General features: G+C 33.8%; 1 protein-coding gene across 4 annotated transcripts in view; it reads left to right on the forward strand.

Annotated features, from left to right (window-relative positions):
- The window catches only part of HMCN1 (hemicentin 1), a 520,282-nt gene that overhangs the window by 177,769 nt on the left and 323,847 nt on the right, over nucleotides 1–18,666 (forward strand). For all 4 annotated transcript variants that reach the window (XM_056815653.1, XM_001375804.3, XM_016430009.2 and 1 more), the window contains 2 exons: nucleotides 4,894–5,065; nucleotides 9,166–9,272. In XM_056815653.1, the coding sequence (XP_056671631.1) occupies nucleotides 4,894–5,065; nucleotides 9,166–9,272 (279 nt within the window). The remainder of the gene's footprint in view (nucleotides 1–4,893; nucleotides 5,066–9,165; nucleotides 9,273–18,666) is intronic.

Below are 18,666 nucleotides of genomic sequence, written 5' to 3' on the forward strand. Positions count from 1 at the left end.
CTGAAACTACACAGATAGATTTGATGAAAAGACAAATCTATTTCTTTGCCTCCATTCATTATTTGATTCACCTAGCCCAATTTAAAGAAAATAAGCATCTACTTTGTCCGATTTTCTTTACATCAGTTTTCTTATTTGTCCAGAATTCCATGATGCTTGAGAAGCTATGTTCAAAAGTTATGTTTTTAAATGTTTTTATGCCAAAATATTGGCAGTTTATTTTTGCCTTTACCGCCTTATACTTTTATACTATATATATACACACATAGAGATAGTATATATATATATATATATTCAATTTAAGAACATATATACTATATAAGTATATTCCTTATACTAGAATATTCTTGCAATAATCTTCTAACTGATCTCCATTTCTCTAATGTTCCTCCCCTCTGATTCATTTTTCTCACCACTTCCAGATTATTATATTCTAGAAATTTGATTTTTATCATGAAACTTATCTATTTAGAAATGTTCGATAATTCTCCATTTCATGCTATCATATAAACTCTAAGTTCAGCATTCAAGGCCCATCTATTTCCAATGTACCTGTCCTAACACTCTGCTATCCAAACCCTTCCCTTCAACCTATCTTCTATTTACTCTTTTCCACTGATCCCAGACTGGGTCTCATTCTGTTTTCTATCACTCACCAGCCCCTTCTCTCCAACACATGATTCATATTCATACTTCAAGATCCCAATAGAATACTTTTTGGTGTACTTTAGCATCCTTCAAACCAAACACTTTAAAAAGATTGTATCATTCATTTGTCACAATCATAATTGTCAAAGCTAACAAAATTTGCTAAGCACATAATGCACATAAAATGTGTAAGAGACATTGTAACAGGTGCTACTGATAAAAAAGAAATATAACTTCATAATGAGATAATCCTTGCCTTTGAGATAATGATATATATGTTGAAAAAACAAACTATCAACTAGGTAAGTTAATATTGCTAAATGCAATGTGTGTAATTTGTTATAGGAAATATCAAGGGGACAGGATACATATTTTTGCATCCATTTGTATGTACACATGTAATAAGCATGTAGAAAAGGGGGAGAGACAAAATGTATACACTGGCTCTTTCATATATATATATATATATATACACATGTTCACACACATATACTGTATATATATGTGTGTGTGTATATAATATGTATATTTAGTTATAGAATTTTTTATGTTGGAAGTCTAATGAATCGCCTCTCAAAGATCATCAGCTATGCCTCCTTAGTGTATTTGTGGAAGGGGCTTGTCCTGTGACCCTTTTTTCTTTCTCACTATAGTTGCTTGCTTGTTGACCTAACCAACTCTCACGAGGTTCACATTGTCATCTTTATGTGGCTGACTCCCAGATCTATATATCTAGTCTCCACCTCCTTCTTGACCTTCAAGCCAACATCTCCCACTGTCTGATGAACATTTCTGAGTATTCCATGACTTCCATCTCAAACTCAACATGCCTAAAGTGGAACGCATTAACTCTCCCCTCCCAAAGTTATCTCCTTTTCATTTTCCTATTTCTGCCAAAGGTACATCTCTTATGTGTCTTCTTCTTGCTACTCAGAGGTACCCCTCTGGTTCAGGCTCTCATAACCTCTCACCTGGACTATTACAACAGGCTAGTTGGTTACCCTGTATGTACTGAACTTCTACCTTATTTCTAATTTATCTTCCACACAGCTGCCAAATTGAAATTTCTAAAGCAAAAGTCCCATCCTGGTACTCTTCTGCTCAAGAAGCTTCAGTGACTTTCTGTTGCCTGTAGGATAAAATGCAAATTCTTATGTTCATCATTTAAAACCCTTCAAAATCTTGCTCCAGCTTATCTTTTCTGGGATGGTTACATATTATTTTCCTTAACACAAATCAAATCTTCTAGCCAAACTGGCTCTTCACTATTTCTTATGCACAGCATTCCATCTTCCACCCCCATATCTGGAATGTTCCCTCATTACTTTTATTGGAGCCCCTATCTCCCATGAAGACTCAGCTCAAGGAGACCATTCCTGATTCCCAAGTGTTCATCTATCAAAATTGTTCATGTATTTTGTATTTATTTGTGTATATATTGTAACTCCTAGTAAGTTCTAAACTCATCAAGGGTAAGACATAACACGATACCTGGCTCAAAGAAGATATTCAATAACTGCTTATTATATTGAATCAGATCACTTCTTATATAACTAAGAGATTGTAAATTCTTCAGGAAGATTTTTGTATTTCTAATAGCATTAGCATACTGGCTTGACTATAGTAGATACTCTAATAGACACTTGTTGACTAAAGGAAGAAATTAATAAAATTAGTATGAGGAAATCACATGTTTTTTATATCTATGGTTTAACTCCCCAACTTAATTGTAACCTCTTTGATGGGAGAGAATACATTGATCCCTCACAAGATTAGCCTTATAGGAGGATTCACTGGGGGATCCTTTGTTGAACTTTTGGCTTTTAAAAAAATCTGAATAGAAAATATGTCAGATCAATACTAACAGACATGTAAAATGTGAGTGAAAATCATCTGTGTCTTGAAGAATGATAAATATGCACACAAACATCATACATACATACATACATACATACATGCATACATATGGGTGTGTAGATAATCCTCTATCTGGAAAGAAGGGGTGGAAAAACTTTAAGGAAAAGAACAATACAAGAAAATTTGTTTGTACAACCAAAACATGACTGCTGAGGAACTGTAAACCCCATAGGTTTCTTTGTTAAAAGAATTTGGCCTTAATCAACCTCTATTAACAGAACACTTATCTTGGCTGTGTCTAAACAAGACAAATTGTTTGGTCCCAAAGTTTGTTTTTGTTTTTTTTTTCCTCCTGCCTAAAGCTAGGGAGAGTGTTAGAGCTAAGGAAAGATGGGATTGGGACCAATTAACACCAAGTGCAGAAGCATTTGCCCTGCAAACCATAAATGAGAACATACCTACTTTAAGAAAAGTTTTCAAAAACTTTAAAAATTTTAATATTTATTTCAGTATAATCATGATTCTATTGATTGAACAGTTTCTTGTATTTATTCATTTAGCAAACATTTATTAAGTACCAACTATTTAGAAGGCTCTGTGCTAGATGTTGAGAGTACAAAGATATATAACATAGGCTCTGGTTTCAAGGCAGGGTCTCATTTGTTTTTTATCACCTCAACAAGAGCCAATCACTCTGTATTATAAATAGTAATGGCTTAATAAATATCTGTTGAATAAATCTCTGTCTCTCTGTCTCTGTCTCTGTCTCTGTCTCTCTCTCTCTGTATCTATCTATTTATCTATCTATAGCATCTATCCATCTCTCTCTCTGTACTCGATAGATATAAAGATAGATATGTATGTGTTAGATAAATAGATAGATAGAAAATAGATGGATGGATAGATAGATGGATAGATAGAAAGATAGATAGATGGATGGATGGATAGATAGATGGATGGATGGATGGAAGGAAGGAAGGACAATTAAGAAATTTTGGTGCCCCTACCTGTACTTTTTGGTTAGAATGTTTGAGGGATAAAAAAAGAGCCAAGAGGAGTCATAGGATAATTGATTCTTGATGATAGAACAATAGTTCTGGGAGAGACTACTTTTAGGTTACATATTGTCTCCATACAATAAAATAGAAGAGCCTTAAAGAAAAGAATTGTTTTAATTTTTTTAATTTCTCCAGTTCCTACACTTACCTGTATAGACACACAATAAATATTCATCTGATTGGTTTAGATTCATATCCATTGTCCTGTGTCTTGATACAATGTAAACAACATATAATAATAGATGTTCACAATGAAAATAGGAACCAAAGAAAGGTGTGTTGTAGAGCTATATAGATCTAGAATTGTATTTTTAAAATTTTAACTTCAATTAAGCACAATGTAATTGAACATTGATAGGAGTTTGAAAGCTGAAATTCTTTATGAATAAAATGTATGTATAAGTACTTATTTAACATGTTTTTACATATATAAATATCTGCATATTGTACCAGACTTATGATTTCATTCGAATGGTGATATTCTTATTCTAAAAAAACCCACATTGCAGCTCCTTTATAAATCTATCTATACCAAGGAATATACGTGTAACCATATTGACATTTTAATCTTTTATCACTTGAAGAAACTGAAAATTTTGTTATACTGGTAAGGAGATTATGATCCAATAATATGTTCCTAAAATGTTGTAATCTAAGGAGTTTTTCCTTTATAACATTTTGATTTCTTTCATCATCACTGCTATTTAATAATTTTGTCATGTTCATGATTTGGCTATTATAATTCATAAATAAGAAATGATTTCCATTTTAAACTGAAACTAGGCTTGGTAATCTACTCATATCATCTGGTCTCCTAAATGGAATCTGGAGGAAAATATTACTTCAAATGAGAAAACTGATGGAAAAGAAATGGCCAGTTTTTAACAAAATGGTCTATTAAAATCTGTATTCTTATAATTTCTCGTGGGAAAGAATTATCGCAAAAGAAGTTGAATTTCTAAGTTGCATTATATGTTATTCTCCCCTCCCTATATCTTTTTAAAATCTGATTTCAAGTACATGACCTCAAGAAAATGCCAGAAATTTGAGCAAGTGTCAAACTAGCAATTCATTTGGGATCTATTACATTTACCAGGTATATATATGTGTGTGTGTGTGTGTGTGTGTGTGTGTGTGTGTGTGTGTGCGTGTTTGTGTAACTGTTGGTTAAATATTGCTGAAATCAATCTCACATCATAAAAAAGAAGTGCCAGAATATCTCAGGAGTTACCAAAACTTACTATGGCAGCTGAAAATAACTTTTGTATAAATCACCAATACCTTCTGGTATCACTAATGTTTTTCTTTTTCTTTTTTTTTTCTTGAATAGGTGTTAAAATGGGTGGAAGAGGCAGTTCAAGCTTCAAAAGTTCATCTCCTCTCTACAGATCATTTAGAAAAGGCTACAAATACTTGGCAAATCCCTTTTGATCCCAGCCTGAAAGAAGTTACTGTGTCTCTGAGTGGTCCTTCTCCACTGATTGAAATCCGTAATCCATTAGGTAAGTTTTCAAAATATCTCCATATCACTTCATTTAAAAACATGGACAGAAAGTGCTCTGTTTGTTCCTTTGCACCAAACCATGTTCTATAGCTGAACCACAACTGAACAAACCACAGAACAGATGGCAAAGCCATTTTAAAAAATCTGTTTTTTTAAACCCATAAATACTGCCAGATTTCAGTGGGAGCCTGAAAGCTGAAATTCCTTATAAATAAATGTAGGTATGTTTATGTACTTATATAATACATATTTACACATACAAATATCTATATTTTGGCTCAGACATATGATTTCATTCCTTTAGGGATTCTCTCAGTGTAGAAAATCACAAATTGCAGCTCCTTTGTAAATTAAAAGTCTTAGAAGATTATATGGGACACTGAAAGATTAGGGTATTAGCTCAGAGGCATTTCTTTCATTTCTGAAAGGTATACAGAGGCCAAACTTGATTGAACCAAAGTGGACAGAATACTAGATGTGAATTCAGAAGTCCTAGGGTTTAGATCTAAGCTCTCCTGCTCATTATTAAGGTGGTTGATGAGGAAGGGCTGTGCACAGCTTTTGCTAACAGAGAAACAATGGTACTCCATCCTCAGCAGACTTTCCTTGCCCTTTCAGTTCTGGGTGCCACAATTTAAGGACACTGATAATCTGGAGAGTGTCTAGAGGAAGTCAAGCCAAATCATGAAGCACCTTGTGCCTATGCCATATAAAGTTTGGATGAAGGAAGTAGGTGTTTTAGCCTGGAGAAGAGGAGATTCCAGGGAAACAAAATAGTCATATTTAAGTACCTTAAAGACTATTATGGAAGAGAATGACAGGTTTATTCCATGTGGCTCCAAAAGGCAAAACCAAGAACAGTGGATGGAAGTCTGCAGAGGCTGATATAGGCTTAATGTCAGGAAAAACATGGTAAAAATTGCTGCAGAGTGGGCTACTTCAAGATATTCTCCCTTTTAGGTGGTCTCAAGAGTCTACAGAACCACTTGTCTGGTGTGTTATACTGAAGATTTCTTTTTGTACATGTAGCTAGGCAGTAGTATAGCTTTACACATATACATACATGTATGTGAGACATGTATGCAAATACATAGATACGAATGCATATGTGTTCTTACATATGCACTCCTTATGACCACAAAACATTTAAGAAAGATTAGACCAAACCCAAACTAGAGAACAAATTTGAATCATAATTTTTCTGACCAGCTGAACCCCTTATTGGGAAGCAACAATTTCAATTGGTGGTAGAATAAAAATAAACCTTTTATCATTTTGGTAGGAAAAGGCACAAACACCTTTTAAAAATGGTACATAGAGGTAATTCTTTCATTTCTCAACAAATTTCCTTGTTGTTAAGTTTTTATTTTTATTTTAAAGGTCACAGCCAAAAGGCAAATTGCCTACATGCTACCTTTAGAAATGTTTTAATTTATTCTGTTCCCACTTTTAGGATTATTTTGACACTGACTTAATCTACTCTAATTGTTAATCTTATAATCAAAGTTACATGAAAAACACTAATTAAAGATTCCTCAACCTGCTAACTATAACTGTTAAGTTTGGCTTATGTCTTTGAGTAACTTTTTTGATATTAGGCATCCTTATTTTTTTTTAAACCCTTACCTTCCGTCTGGGAGTCAATACTGGTAAGGGCTGGGCAATGGGGGTCAAGTGACTTGCCCAGGATCACACAGCTAGGAAGTGTCTGAGGCCAGATTTGAACCTAGGACCTCCCATTTCTAAGCCTGGCTCTCAATCCACTGAGCTACCCAGCTGCCCCCTAGGCATCCTTATTTTGGAGAGATTAAAATCTAAAGTTACACAGTTGGATTTAAGAAGGGCTTTTGATAAACATTTACATTTGAAGGCTGTATTGTGCATGTAGGGGTATATGTATGTATGTTTGTATGCACACATCTATTTTAAGCTTTGCTTAAGTTTCTTTATGCAACATAGGATTTCTTCGAAATCCCTTCATTCATAATTTTCATTTGGAAGTTTAACAAACATTCCTCACTTGGGGGAGAGAAATTTTTATTGTAAAATATGCTTACTGATATCATGTTTGCCATAGCAGACTTTGTAAATTAACTCATATAAGATAAAAATGTGTATACTTTGTAATTCCATTTGAGTGATTATCAGACCAGTATAACCAAATGAAATTTTCTTAAATGCACACCAAATGTGTATATGTCACCCATTGTATTGTAAGCCTACAGTAGTTGTCTTATAAATACTGGCAACAGGATACAGTACAAGAATATGCTCTTAACATCTTAATTCAGAAAAGACTTTTGCTTATTTTTGGCAGTCAAACAAATTTATTTCTTATTGAGTATTGAGCTTATGTTGTACATTTCCTGTACACTTGAATTATTCAGTCAATTCCATTCTAAATGCAGTTCACTTTTTGTTGTATTTTTGTTACTTTAAAAATTGAGTCTTGAAAAGTACCTGATTTCCAATTGTTTTTTAAAATCTGAAAAATTTTTCAGAAGTTTCATGCCCAACTATCAAATTAAAGTTGAAGAAAAAATTTAGAAATCTAAATGGTTCTATGGATATATTCATTCCACCAGAGCATATAGCCCTCTAAAATCATATGTAACATTCCTCTTATAAATTTTTTGGAAATGAACCATTAAAGAAGTATATTGCCCTTGACAAAGGAAACCAATCAATGTATTGTTAAACTTACATTACCTGAAAAATATTCAGGCTCTTCCCAAAATGGATTAATGCCAACTTGAAAATTAAGATTTCTTTTTGTATGAGGTTTCTACTTTTAAAATTTTTCAGTGTGCTAATAGAATAGTATATATATGAACTAAGGCTAAAATAATTCAGATTCATTGATTAATTTTATTATTTTGTGCAATTTTTTGGCATTCATTAGTTTCTGCAAATGGCAATGTAGTTCTTTTCTCCACTGGAAATTCAGAAGTGGAAAAATCACAAAAATGCAACTTTAATCCAGAGTAATTTACAGGGGATCAGGGGGAAGGGCAGCCACTTGGCTCAGGGAATAGAGAGCCATGCATAGAGACAGGAGATCCTGGTTTCAACTCTGACCATATACACTTCTTTACTATTCAACCTTGGTCAAGTCACTTAACTCCAGTTGCCTAGCCTTTTCCAGTCTTCTGTCTTAGAACCAATACTTAATATCAATTCTAAGAAAGAAGGTAAGAGTTCAGAAAAAAAAAGAAACTTACCAGCCTCTATAGGAAAAATATATTAAAGGTGTCAGATGAACTCAGGTTCATAGAGACTATTTGGAATTATCTGATTACATTGTTTTATTATAGTTTACAAAATTATTTTTCCAGGATAATATCCCTTTCCCATAACTCATGAACAAAGATTGTATACTTTGGATATAAAATTGAGTAAAACTGATGATTTTCTCCAATTTATTCTTTAGTTGCTTTTGTATTGTATTTCCCAACAAAGTATGAACTCCTTTAGAGCAAGAAATTTTTTGTTTATGTATCCCCACTCCTTAGCATGGTGCCTCTCATGTGGCATAAATACTTAATAAATGGTTATTAGCTGACTGCTTACTTCCAGATGACTACTGAGGGTTCTCGTGGCAATTTTCTAAGTTAATGCCAAAGAATTATTTAATCTGGTTTACTGTAATCATCACTCAGATATTTCATTGCCCTTGTGGCCAGGGGACAGTCTTTTAACAATTAGTTTGATAATCATAACCTAAGATACTTTTGGAAATATGATCACTAACCAACAAAGATTATTAATTTCTTTTGAGATATTAAAGTCAACAGGATAAAAGTGAATCTATGACTCTCATACCCTAATGGTGTGTTATGCATATAGAAAACATTGCTTGAATTGTGATTTCTTAATAATTTCCTAGTTCCTGGCAGATGCCATGAACCTTTTTTATCCAACAGACAGAAAGCCAGTGAATATTTAAACCTGTGTATATAGCCCCTTAGCAAAAATATCACTAAAAGGGAATTGGGACTTGAAATCTGATCTTGCTCATGAATTTATTTGGTGATAAAGCAGACAATATTAAAAGCTGAAAGAAATATTGTGCTTGTTACCTTTCTGTCTCTCTTGCAGGGAAGCTGATAAAAAAAGGATTTGGCTTAAATGAGCTATTAAATATCCACAACTCTGCCAAGGTAGTGAATGTGAAGGAGCCAGAGCCTGGCATGTGGACAATTAAGGTACTGTTATTCCACAGAGCACGTATTATTGTTATTTTATTTCTATGGCAATGTTTTATAAACTATATGTAATGGACCACTTGTAATACAAATTTATTACAAACAAAAATAACAATTTAATAAAAATAAATTCATATAATATGTTTTAAAGATGTTTGCAATACATGAATTATCTCATGTCAGGAGATAGTACATAATTCCCGGAGATAAAGTACTTCACTCATCATTCTGGTAATTTGTTCTTCTCTAAAAGTTATCATGTAAGAAAACTCTTTTTGTAGTTGTCCTGTTACTTAGCACAGAATTGCTATGCTGAATATAAAAATCACTTAACTGGGATATAACATAAAAATAAAGTATTCTCCTGAAGATACTTCCAAGCTTGGAAGTCAGAAACTGGTAACCTATAGTTGACTCTGCTACTTATTTACTTTTTGCTCAAATGTGTTTTCAATTATTTCTCTATTCATTAATCCCTCACTTATGGAAATATAGTGAGAATATTTCCTATGAATAGGATTATTGCAATGATGAAGCAAAGTAACTGATGTGAATAAACTGAAGAATCCAAAAGTCTATTTAAATGTAAGCTATTATAACAGCATCTATTATTATCATTGTTATATCAGCTAGATAGCATAGTAGTTAATAGTATAACATAGTCCACATAGTAAAGATTACATCATGGAAAAATATATATTATCCATATTGGTACATGGGGCTTGATGTCTAGCACACTGGGTGAATCCATTAGAACATAAATCTTCTACACACAGTTCCAGAGAGTAAAGAGTTGGCTCAAGAACTAAGTAAGAGGAAGAGTAGATTCCATTGTGTTTGGGAAATTGCTCAGTACTTACAATGATCCCACGCTATTTCCTCATGCAAAATTTAATCCTTTAAAAAACCGAACAAATTCAAATATTCCTTGAGTAATAATATGCAGTTGTAAGTCTTGTAAAACCATAGTTTCCAAGATGAAAAGTTGAGGAAGACTGACCCAGAGTAAAATGTATGGTGAGGCGTGATGGATTCAAGTAGTATGATCCTATAATCAAGCATCAGTGAAAGCTTCAGTGGAGGGTGTTTTATTATTATTAGGTGATCCATCTCACCTTTTTCAAAGGGGTTCAGAGAGAAATTATTGTAGCACAAATTTCCATCCTGTTACTGTTCTTTTATATTTTATATTCTTCAGACATTGAAGCCATCAACAAGTAAGTATTTCTTAAGCACTCACCATATGGCAGACATCATGCTAGGTCCTAGGAGTGCAAGTTCAAAGAATTAAACATCCTCTGCTCACAATGAGATTATTGTAGGGATGGAAAATATAACTGCTTTTTGTAATAAAACTATTATATCTGATGATTATAATGATCATACTTGATAATTTGGTAGACACAACTGGAGACCCTTGAGTGACAACCTGTTTCATTCTTGTTTCTATATCCTTGCTATCTAGCACAGTATTGGTGCCTAGAAGTATTGACAACACGATGAAATAGTTCCAATTAATTATTGGAATTATATATATATATATATATATAATACAATATATATATAAAATATATATATATATAATACAATAATAAATTAAACCAAATCTACTGAAATTTATAAACTGCATTCTATGTGGTAGGCACTGTGCTAAGTAAAGAGAAGCAATAAGAAAGACAGTTTCTATCCTGAAAGAGCTTTTAGTGTAATGAGGGGATATAACACATGAAAGAAAAATGAATGAAGGGGGAAGCAAGGGGAGGACATCTGTGGGAGAGGGAAGAAGAAAATTGGGATTTTGGAGAAAGATGTCAATAACAACTGGAGCAATGCTTAGAGAGGAATGAAAGAGAAATCTCCAGTCCAAAACTTTTGGGGGGAGAGGAGAAGGTATGGAATATAGTATACAAACTCTTTTCAGGTTTTTTGACAAATACTTTGTCTTGTGGGTAAGTTCTGTGGTGTCAGTTATGTGTCTATTCTATGCCTTCCTTATCATAGGTTGTCAGTAAGCATGACCTGAAAAAAGTTAAATGCAGAAAACGTCCTTAAATTAGCTTGAGAGTAGGGAAGAAAACAATGATGTAACAAAATGATGAGGGCTGCATTCAAGTGGTTGAAGGTAAATGTCACAGCTAAAATGACAGTAAATGAAGAACCATACAGACACAGTCAAAAACTCTCAGTTCTTATAAATACCTGTTTTTTAATTTAACAGCTGATAGGATCAGCTGCAACACAACAAGTATTATGCATTACCCACCTATTTTTATTACACAAAATATAAAAGATGTAACCAAACTCATGCCTTTCCATGGTATGAATAGTATACAATGGACAGATATAGGAAAGAACTAGAGAAGTAATTAGGTATCCCAGTGGAGAGCACAAAGGACAGGAGGAATTGGGAAGATCTGTGTTCAAATCTGGTCTCACCTATTTCCTATCTGTGTTGCCTTGGAGAAGTCACTTAACCCCAAATGACTAGCCTTCATTGCTTTTCTTATTTGGAATTGATACTTAGTATTGAGTCAAAGACAGAATGTAAGGATTGGAAGGAATGAAGAAAGGGAGAAAGAAGAAAAGGAAGAAAGCAAGGAAGGAAGGAGGAAAGATGGATGATTTGACCATCTACATAAAAGTTCATTACTCTAAAAATCCCAGTCCTTTAACTGACATTCCATGGAGTACCATCTGTCTGATTTCATATTGTTTCCCTCCGTGTATACTTTATACAAATGCCTGGACACTTTTGCTAATATTGGAACTTATGCATGGAATGTTTTTCCTTCTCTTTACTTCCTGAATTTTTACTCACCCATTAAAAATCAACCAGAATGCTCCTCTCATTCATGAAGCCTTCCATGATCCATCTGTTTTTATAATGTGGCAACTAAATGGAATAATGTATAGAATACTGGCCTTGCATGACAGATGGTCAGGCAGGAAAGCTTCTGTTCAAATCCTGCCTTAGACATTTACAGTGTGACCCTTTTGTTGTTCATTTGTTTCAGGCACATCCCACTCCTCATTACTCAATTTGGAATTGTCTTGGCAAAGATGCTGGAGGGGTTTGACATTTCCTTCTCCAGTTCCTTTTTTTACAGATGGAAAACAGGGTTAAGTGACTTGTCTAGCAAGCCAGATAGCTAGTAAGTGTCTAAGGCCAATTTGAATTCAGGTCTTCCTGATTTCCAGTCTTGGTGTCCTATACATTTTGCCATCTGCTGTATGACCCCAGGTGGATCATTTAATCTCTCTAAGCCTCAGTTTCTTCATCTAGAGAATGAAAATAATAAAAGCTTAAAGGATTGTTGAAAGGATCACACGAGAAAACATGTTAAAGTACTTTGCAAACCTTAAAACTATACAAATGTTGGCTCTTATTATTTTATAAATAACTCATTCTAAACTCAAATAGTACTTTATTTTACAACCATTTATGCATTTTCTTATATTATTGGGTATTATGTTTTCCATGTTTATGTCTTATTCCAAATCTTTTCCTTTGGCTACCACCTAACATATACATGCAGGCTATAGTAGTACAGTTCCTTATTTTCTTTCACCTGGACTTAATAAAAAATCTCCTAATTGCTCTTTCTACTTCAGTTTCACCCTGGTCCAATTTGCATCCATATTGCTGCTAAACTGGTATTCTTCTGACTAAATCTGACCCTGTCACTTTATAGGTGCCCAAAAGGTTTCAGTGGCTCCCTCTTGCTGCAAGGATAAATTTCAAGCCTCTCTTTTTGGCTTTCAAAACCAAGCTTCTAGGCTTATGGCATATTACTCATTGTTTACACATTACATTCCCCCTCCTGCAACTAGGTGGTTCAATAGATAGAGCACTCGGCTTGGAATCAAGGAGCCCTGAATTAAAAATCTGTCTCAGATACTTTTGAGCTGTGTGACCATGGATAAGTCAGTTAAGCCCGTTTCTGTCCCTTTCCTTATCTGTAAAATGGGAATAATCACAGCGACCACCTCACTGGGTTGTTGTAAGGATCAAATGAGATATAATATAGCACTTAGCAATGTCTGGCATATAGTGGGCATTCAATAAATGCAGATTCTGTTCCTTTCCCATGCCCTTCCTTTCCTTTCCAGTTTAAACATCCTGCCTCCATATGAGCTGCTCCTGATCTCCAAAAGACAATGTAATCTAAAATTTGTCTTCCTTCAGAGTTCAGCTCCATGCCATCTCCTGTAGAAGGTTTATCCTAATCCCCCTGATCCTCTGTGTCTTATGGAATTTACTTTGTCTCTCTACTATATTTAATTTTTTTTATGTACTGCCGCTTTTCCTCGATAAAACATAAGCTTCCTGAGGTCAGGGGCTATTTTCACTTTTTTTGTCTTTATAGTCTCGACAATTAATAAATTGCCTACCACACAGTGGGGGCTTAATAAATTCTTGTGGAATGAGTATTTCCTTTGTTTCCCAGAATGTAAACTCCATTAGGGACAAAGACTTTGACATTGTGAAATTTTGTACCTTTTTCAGTTCCTAACAATTCTCTTCTCATGAAAAGTTTTAATGATTGTCTATTAAATGAAAGCAGGAGTGCAGTTGCAAAAATATTCAATTCAAATTCAGCAAATATCAATTGAGCCCAACTATATACAAATCTCTGTACTAGGTAGGCTCTGGAGATTCAAAGAAAAATGAAATAGTCCCTGCCTTCGAGGAGCTTACACTCTATATAACTGCTTCCTTTGGACCTTGGTTTAGACAAGCTATTGAAGAAGTTCTTTCCATTTGACCATTTTACATAAATATAAAAGAGGGGGATTATCCTTGTTCTTGTCCTTCATGTTTTCTGCTATATAAGAAGTGTCTTGTTTGTCTGGATTTAATCATGCTCTGAAAACATTTCCTGTAGCCTTTTTTTTTTCATCCCATGAGCAGAAAGAAGTGCATATATATTATGTGTCCTAACAGTTTTCATGAATTAGAGGGGGCCCCTACCTTTCAAGACCTCTTTTTATATAGATGGGGCACAATGAGGTGCAGAACATTTAAATGATTTATCTAAAGTGACAGAGATCCTATAAAAGCTACAGTTCTTAATCTCTGTGGCTTCTATATTAAAATTGCAATACTTACTGTGACTTTTCATACTTACTGTGACTTTTCAGAGGACATTCACCAAAGAGGGAAATGTAAGTCTCGAGTGCCTTTCATACAGAATGAGTCAATGCTTTGGCTTACATCTGATACTAGTAAAAACATGCTTAAAAGCAGCATTTTAAGAGAACATAAATTATTCTTTTATTAAAAACAAAAGAGAAAGTTGTTTTAAGCCAAACATTCCCATCTGTAGGGGGGCTACTTATATGGTAAATTCCTGGATCTAATTTCTAATATGCAATATTAATTTTCCACCCAGATATTTATCTCTGTAGTTATAGAATTTGAATAAATCATATAAGAAAGCATTTGTGTCAAGCCAAATCTGGCCCTCAGCTACTTTGGGGAAATTCTCAGCAAAACCATTAAAGAAATAAGAGCAACTTTACATTCTAGAAGGTAGAAAATCCCTTGATTAGGACATGATCATCATTATAATTGGGTAATCTCACATATGTGTCTATTCCCCAGGGTATATATCCATTAAGAAAATTTGGATAAACTGTACTTAGATAATCTTCCAAGTAGAAAGTAGAGTTCCAACTACATAGTTACACTAAAGGCATTCATATTGGTTTCCAGAACCTATTAAGGCATTTAAGCAGAATCAGAATGCTTTTGAAGTCATATTCAAGTAACATGAATTTATTTAGCAACAAAAATTAAATCAACACAGTGTGTACCAAGGACCACACAAGAGGAAGGATTATTCTAGAAGCCAAATATTTTCACCTGTTAACTCTTATGAATAAGCTTACAAACCAGGTGTACCCTTTAGATGAATTAGATGTGGCAGCAGTTCTCTTCAGGGTCAATGGAACGCATTGTACTAGTTCTTTTGGAATTTGTCCCAGTTATTTGGACTTGACAATATCAGATTGCCAATTAAATGGAATATTTTCTTAACATGTTTATGCATATGTACCTATACATAGGGCTTGGAATGGTAAAGGGCCTTAAGTTCATGCTGTAGGAAGATTGAAGGAACTGGAGCTTTTTAGCCTAGGAAAGAGAAAGACATGATAGATATGTTTAAATTATTGAAGAGCTATTTTATAGAAAGTGAATTAGACTTGTTCTCTTTGATCTCAGAATCCAGAACTAAAACCACAAAGAGAAGTCAGAAAAAGGTAAATTTAAGCTTGATGTCAGGAAAATTTCCAAATAGTTAAGTCAGTCCCAGAATGGAATGCACTACCTCACAAGATGATGAGTCTCTTTTTCTTAAAGACCTTCCAAAAGAGTCTGGTTGACCACTCATCATTTTGTTATAGTGGACATTCCTTTCAGATATGGGAGAGACTAGTTACCAGCCCTCAGGCCACTTCTAATTGGTATATGCTGTGATTTTGCATTACTATAGAGAGCTTCAAACAGAGCTAGATCTGTTACTCTTTGCCAACCCCAGGTTCATTTCTTTCTGCTTTTACAGTTTCTTAGCTCCTCCATATACAAGGAAAAACAAAAGCTCTCTGTGTTTAGAAAACAGAAGCACACATTTGATTAAAATCTAAGTTCCACCATTAGCTATTTAGTCTGAGAGTCCATTAGAGACCTTTATCTGTAAAGTGGTATTGTTTCTTTTTGTTTCCATGTAAAATATAGTCAATTTTATGTGATTACACCCCAAAACTGTTCTATTTCTTAAAAATAAGAAAATAATACATTTAGGATTAAGGTCAGGAAAGAGAATGAAAGTCTATTTCATTAATCACATTTTATTTCCACTGTTTCATCGAGAGCATGAATTAACTCAGTACCACGAATATTAACTTTTTGATTTATTCTCTATCACTGTAGTGTAGGCATGTCCTGATTTTGTACCTATAAACATTTAGTGCTTGTTCTCAACTGACACTGAATATTAGTGTGCCTTATTCTTTTAATTATATTCTACTGTGTTTGGAAAATGATTTTCTCTCTTACTATTTTTCAGTTAAAATGAATCAAAATATGAACATACTCTAACATTAAAATGTTTGATTTTAATTATAATTATAAAAACTATAGTTACCACTTATGATTAGTCACATTTGGAATAAAGTTAAGGCGAATACGGTGATCCCTATTGTGGGAGTTATGTTCTAGAGACCCTCATGATAGGTGAAAATCTGCAAAATAGTGGTGTACTGTATTTCCATTGTGTACAGTACCATATTCATCCACAGAATCCCAATATATAACAAAAACTCCATGATACAGAATTCAATATATATATATAAATATACATATATATTTAAAACTTGTGATACAGTGAAGCTGCAATAAGTAAACCATGCTATAGAGAGGGATGACTATATTATGCAGAACTAGTTCCTCAAAAATTAATATATACAGTTAGTGTGCATAATATATCCCTATACTGTTTCAAGATAGAACCTTTTAAAATAACTTCTTAAAATATTTATATCATCATGTAGTTTTAATGTTGGAAGGTATCACAAAGGCCATATATATTAATTCATACCTGAAAAGAATCCCTTCTACTAACTGACCTTATATCTGTCCTTTGATGCCCAACAGAAGTAGCCTAATCCTTCTTTTAGGTGACAATCCTTCAAATAATTAAAATTGTTATTTTCCCCCAAATTCTTATTTTCTACTGCCTAAACACTCCATTTCCTTTATTTAGTCCTCAGATTTAATGATATTGGGATTTACTCAATTGTTGTCTCTGTCTCTGAATGCTTTTTCATCTTATGGATATCCTTCCTAAAATGTGACACTTATAATTGAACCCAGCATTCCAGGTGTGGCCTGACTAAGGCATAATACACAGTAGGGCTTATCACTTCATTAGACTTGAGCACTAAACTTTCATGGTTACTTTATTACTTCAAAAAATTGTGATTTCTTCATCGTGAATATTCTTTTAATCATCATAAAACAATATAACCTTCCATGCCTTAGTTTCATGAATTTATATGAACTTAGCACAATTCATTGTCAAACTCTCAAAGTTTATCTTAGGCTCAATCAACATTTATTAAGTGCGTGTTATTCTCTACTTACTGTGTCATTAAGTCCTTACTTCTACTCACTGTACTAAAAGATATGGATATAAAGCAAAATAAAAAATAATCCTTGACTTTAATGTGAGCTTTAATCTTAATGCAAATGTCAACATGTACATAAATCCTTACATATAATATAAATACAGGGGAGATAAAAGGAAATTTCAGATGGGAAGGTGCTAACATTTGGGTGCATACAAGGCAACTTGGAGAAGATAGGATTTGAGTTTAATCTTTAAGGAATAAGAGGAAGTAAAAAGTGGAAGGGAAGAGGGGGAGCTTTACAGAGTTGAGGAAAAACCATTGTAAAGGCGCAGAAATTAGACATACGGCGTCATGTAATCGGAATATCAAGATAGCAGATGTTAATGGATAATTAAGTGCATTTAAGGACTAAATTAAAAAAAAAACTGAAAGGGCAGGAAGAGGTGAGGTATTATAGAGCCTTAAATGCCAAACAAAGATCTTTATATTTGATCTTAGCTGTAATGGAGAGCCACTAGAGTTTATTGAATCAGTAGAGTGACATAAATAATTAATATGCTTTAGGAACATCACCATGTAAGTTATACAGAGAATGAAGTAGAAGGAGTCTTAAATCAGGGAGAACAATTAGAGGAATACTATAGTAGTCTAGGCGAGAGATGATGAAAGTCTCAACTATGGCTGGCCTGTATTCCTACAGAGCATGCTTATGAAAGATTTTGCAAAGGTAGACATGACAATAGATTACATAAGAGGGGTAAGTGATGAATCCCAGGTGACACTGAGATTGCCAATATGAGTAACTTGGAGGGTGGTGGCACCCTCAACAGTAATAAAATACATTTGGAAGAGTGTTGGTTCATGGAAATTAGATAATGGCAGGCTAAGTTTGAGATAACTATGGGATATCCAATTTGAGATATCCAAAAAAGCAGTTATCAATGTGGGGTTGGATCTCGGGAAAAAAAAAAAAGATCAGACAGAATATATAGATATGAAAATCTTCTGTTTAGATGATGATTGAAACTGTGAGAACTGATAACCTCACCAATTGAGTGAGTACAGAAAGAAAAAAAGAAGATGGTCTATGGCAAAGCTTTGGAAGTCATACACAATTATTAGGGTGACTTTGTATAAGGATCCATCAAAAAAAAATTGAGGAGACATGTCAGACAAGTAAGAAGAGAATCATGCCTTTATCATTTGTTATGGTCAAAAATGTTACATTCATCTGTTATACTTTATTCAGCCATACTCTAAT

This window comes from Monodelphis domestica, chromosome 2 (genome assembly GCF_027887165.1).
Source record: "Monodelphis domestica isolate mMonDom1 chromosome 2, mMonDom1.pri, whole genome shotgun sequence".
Lineage (NCBI taxonomy): Eukaryota > Metazoa > Chordata > Mammalia > Didelphimorphia > Didelphidae > Monodelphis > Monodelphis domestica.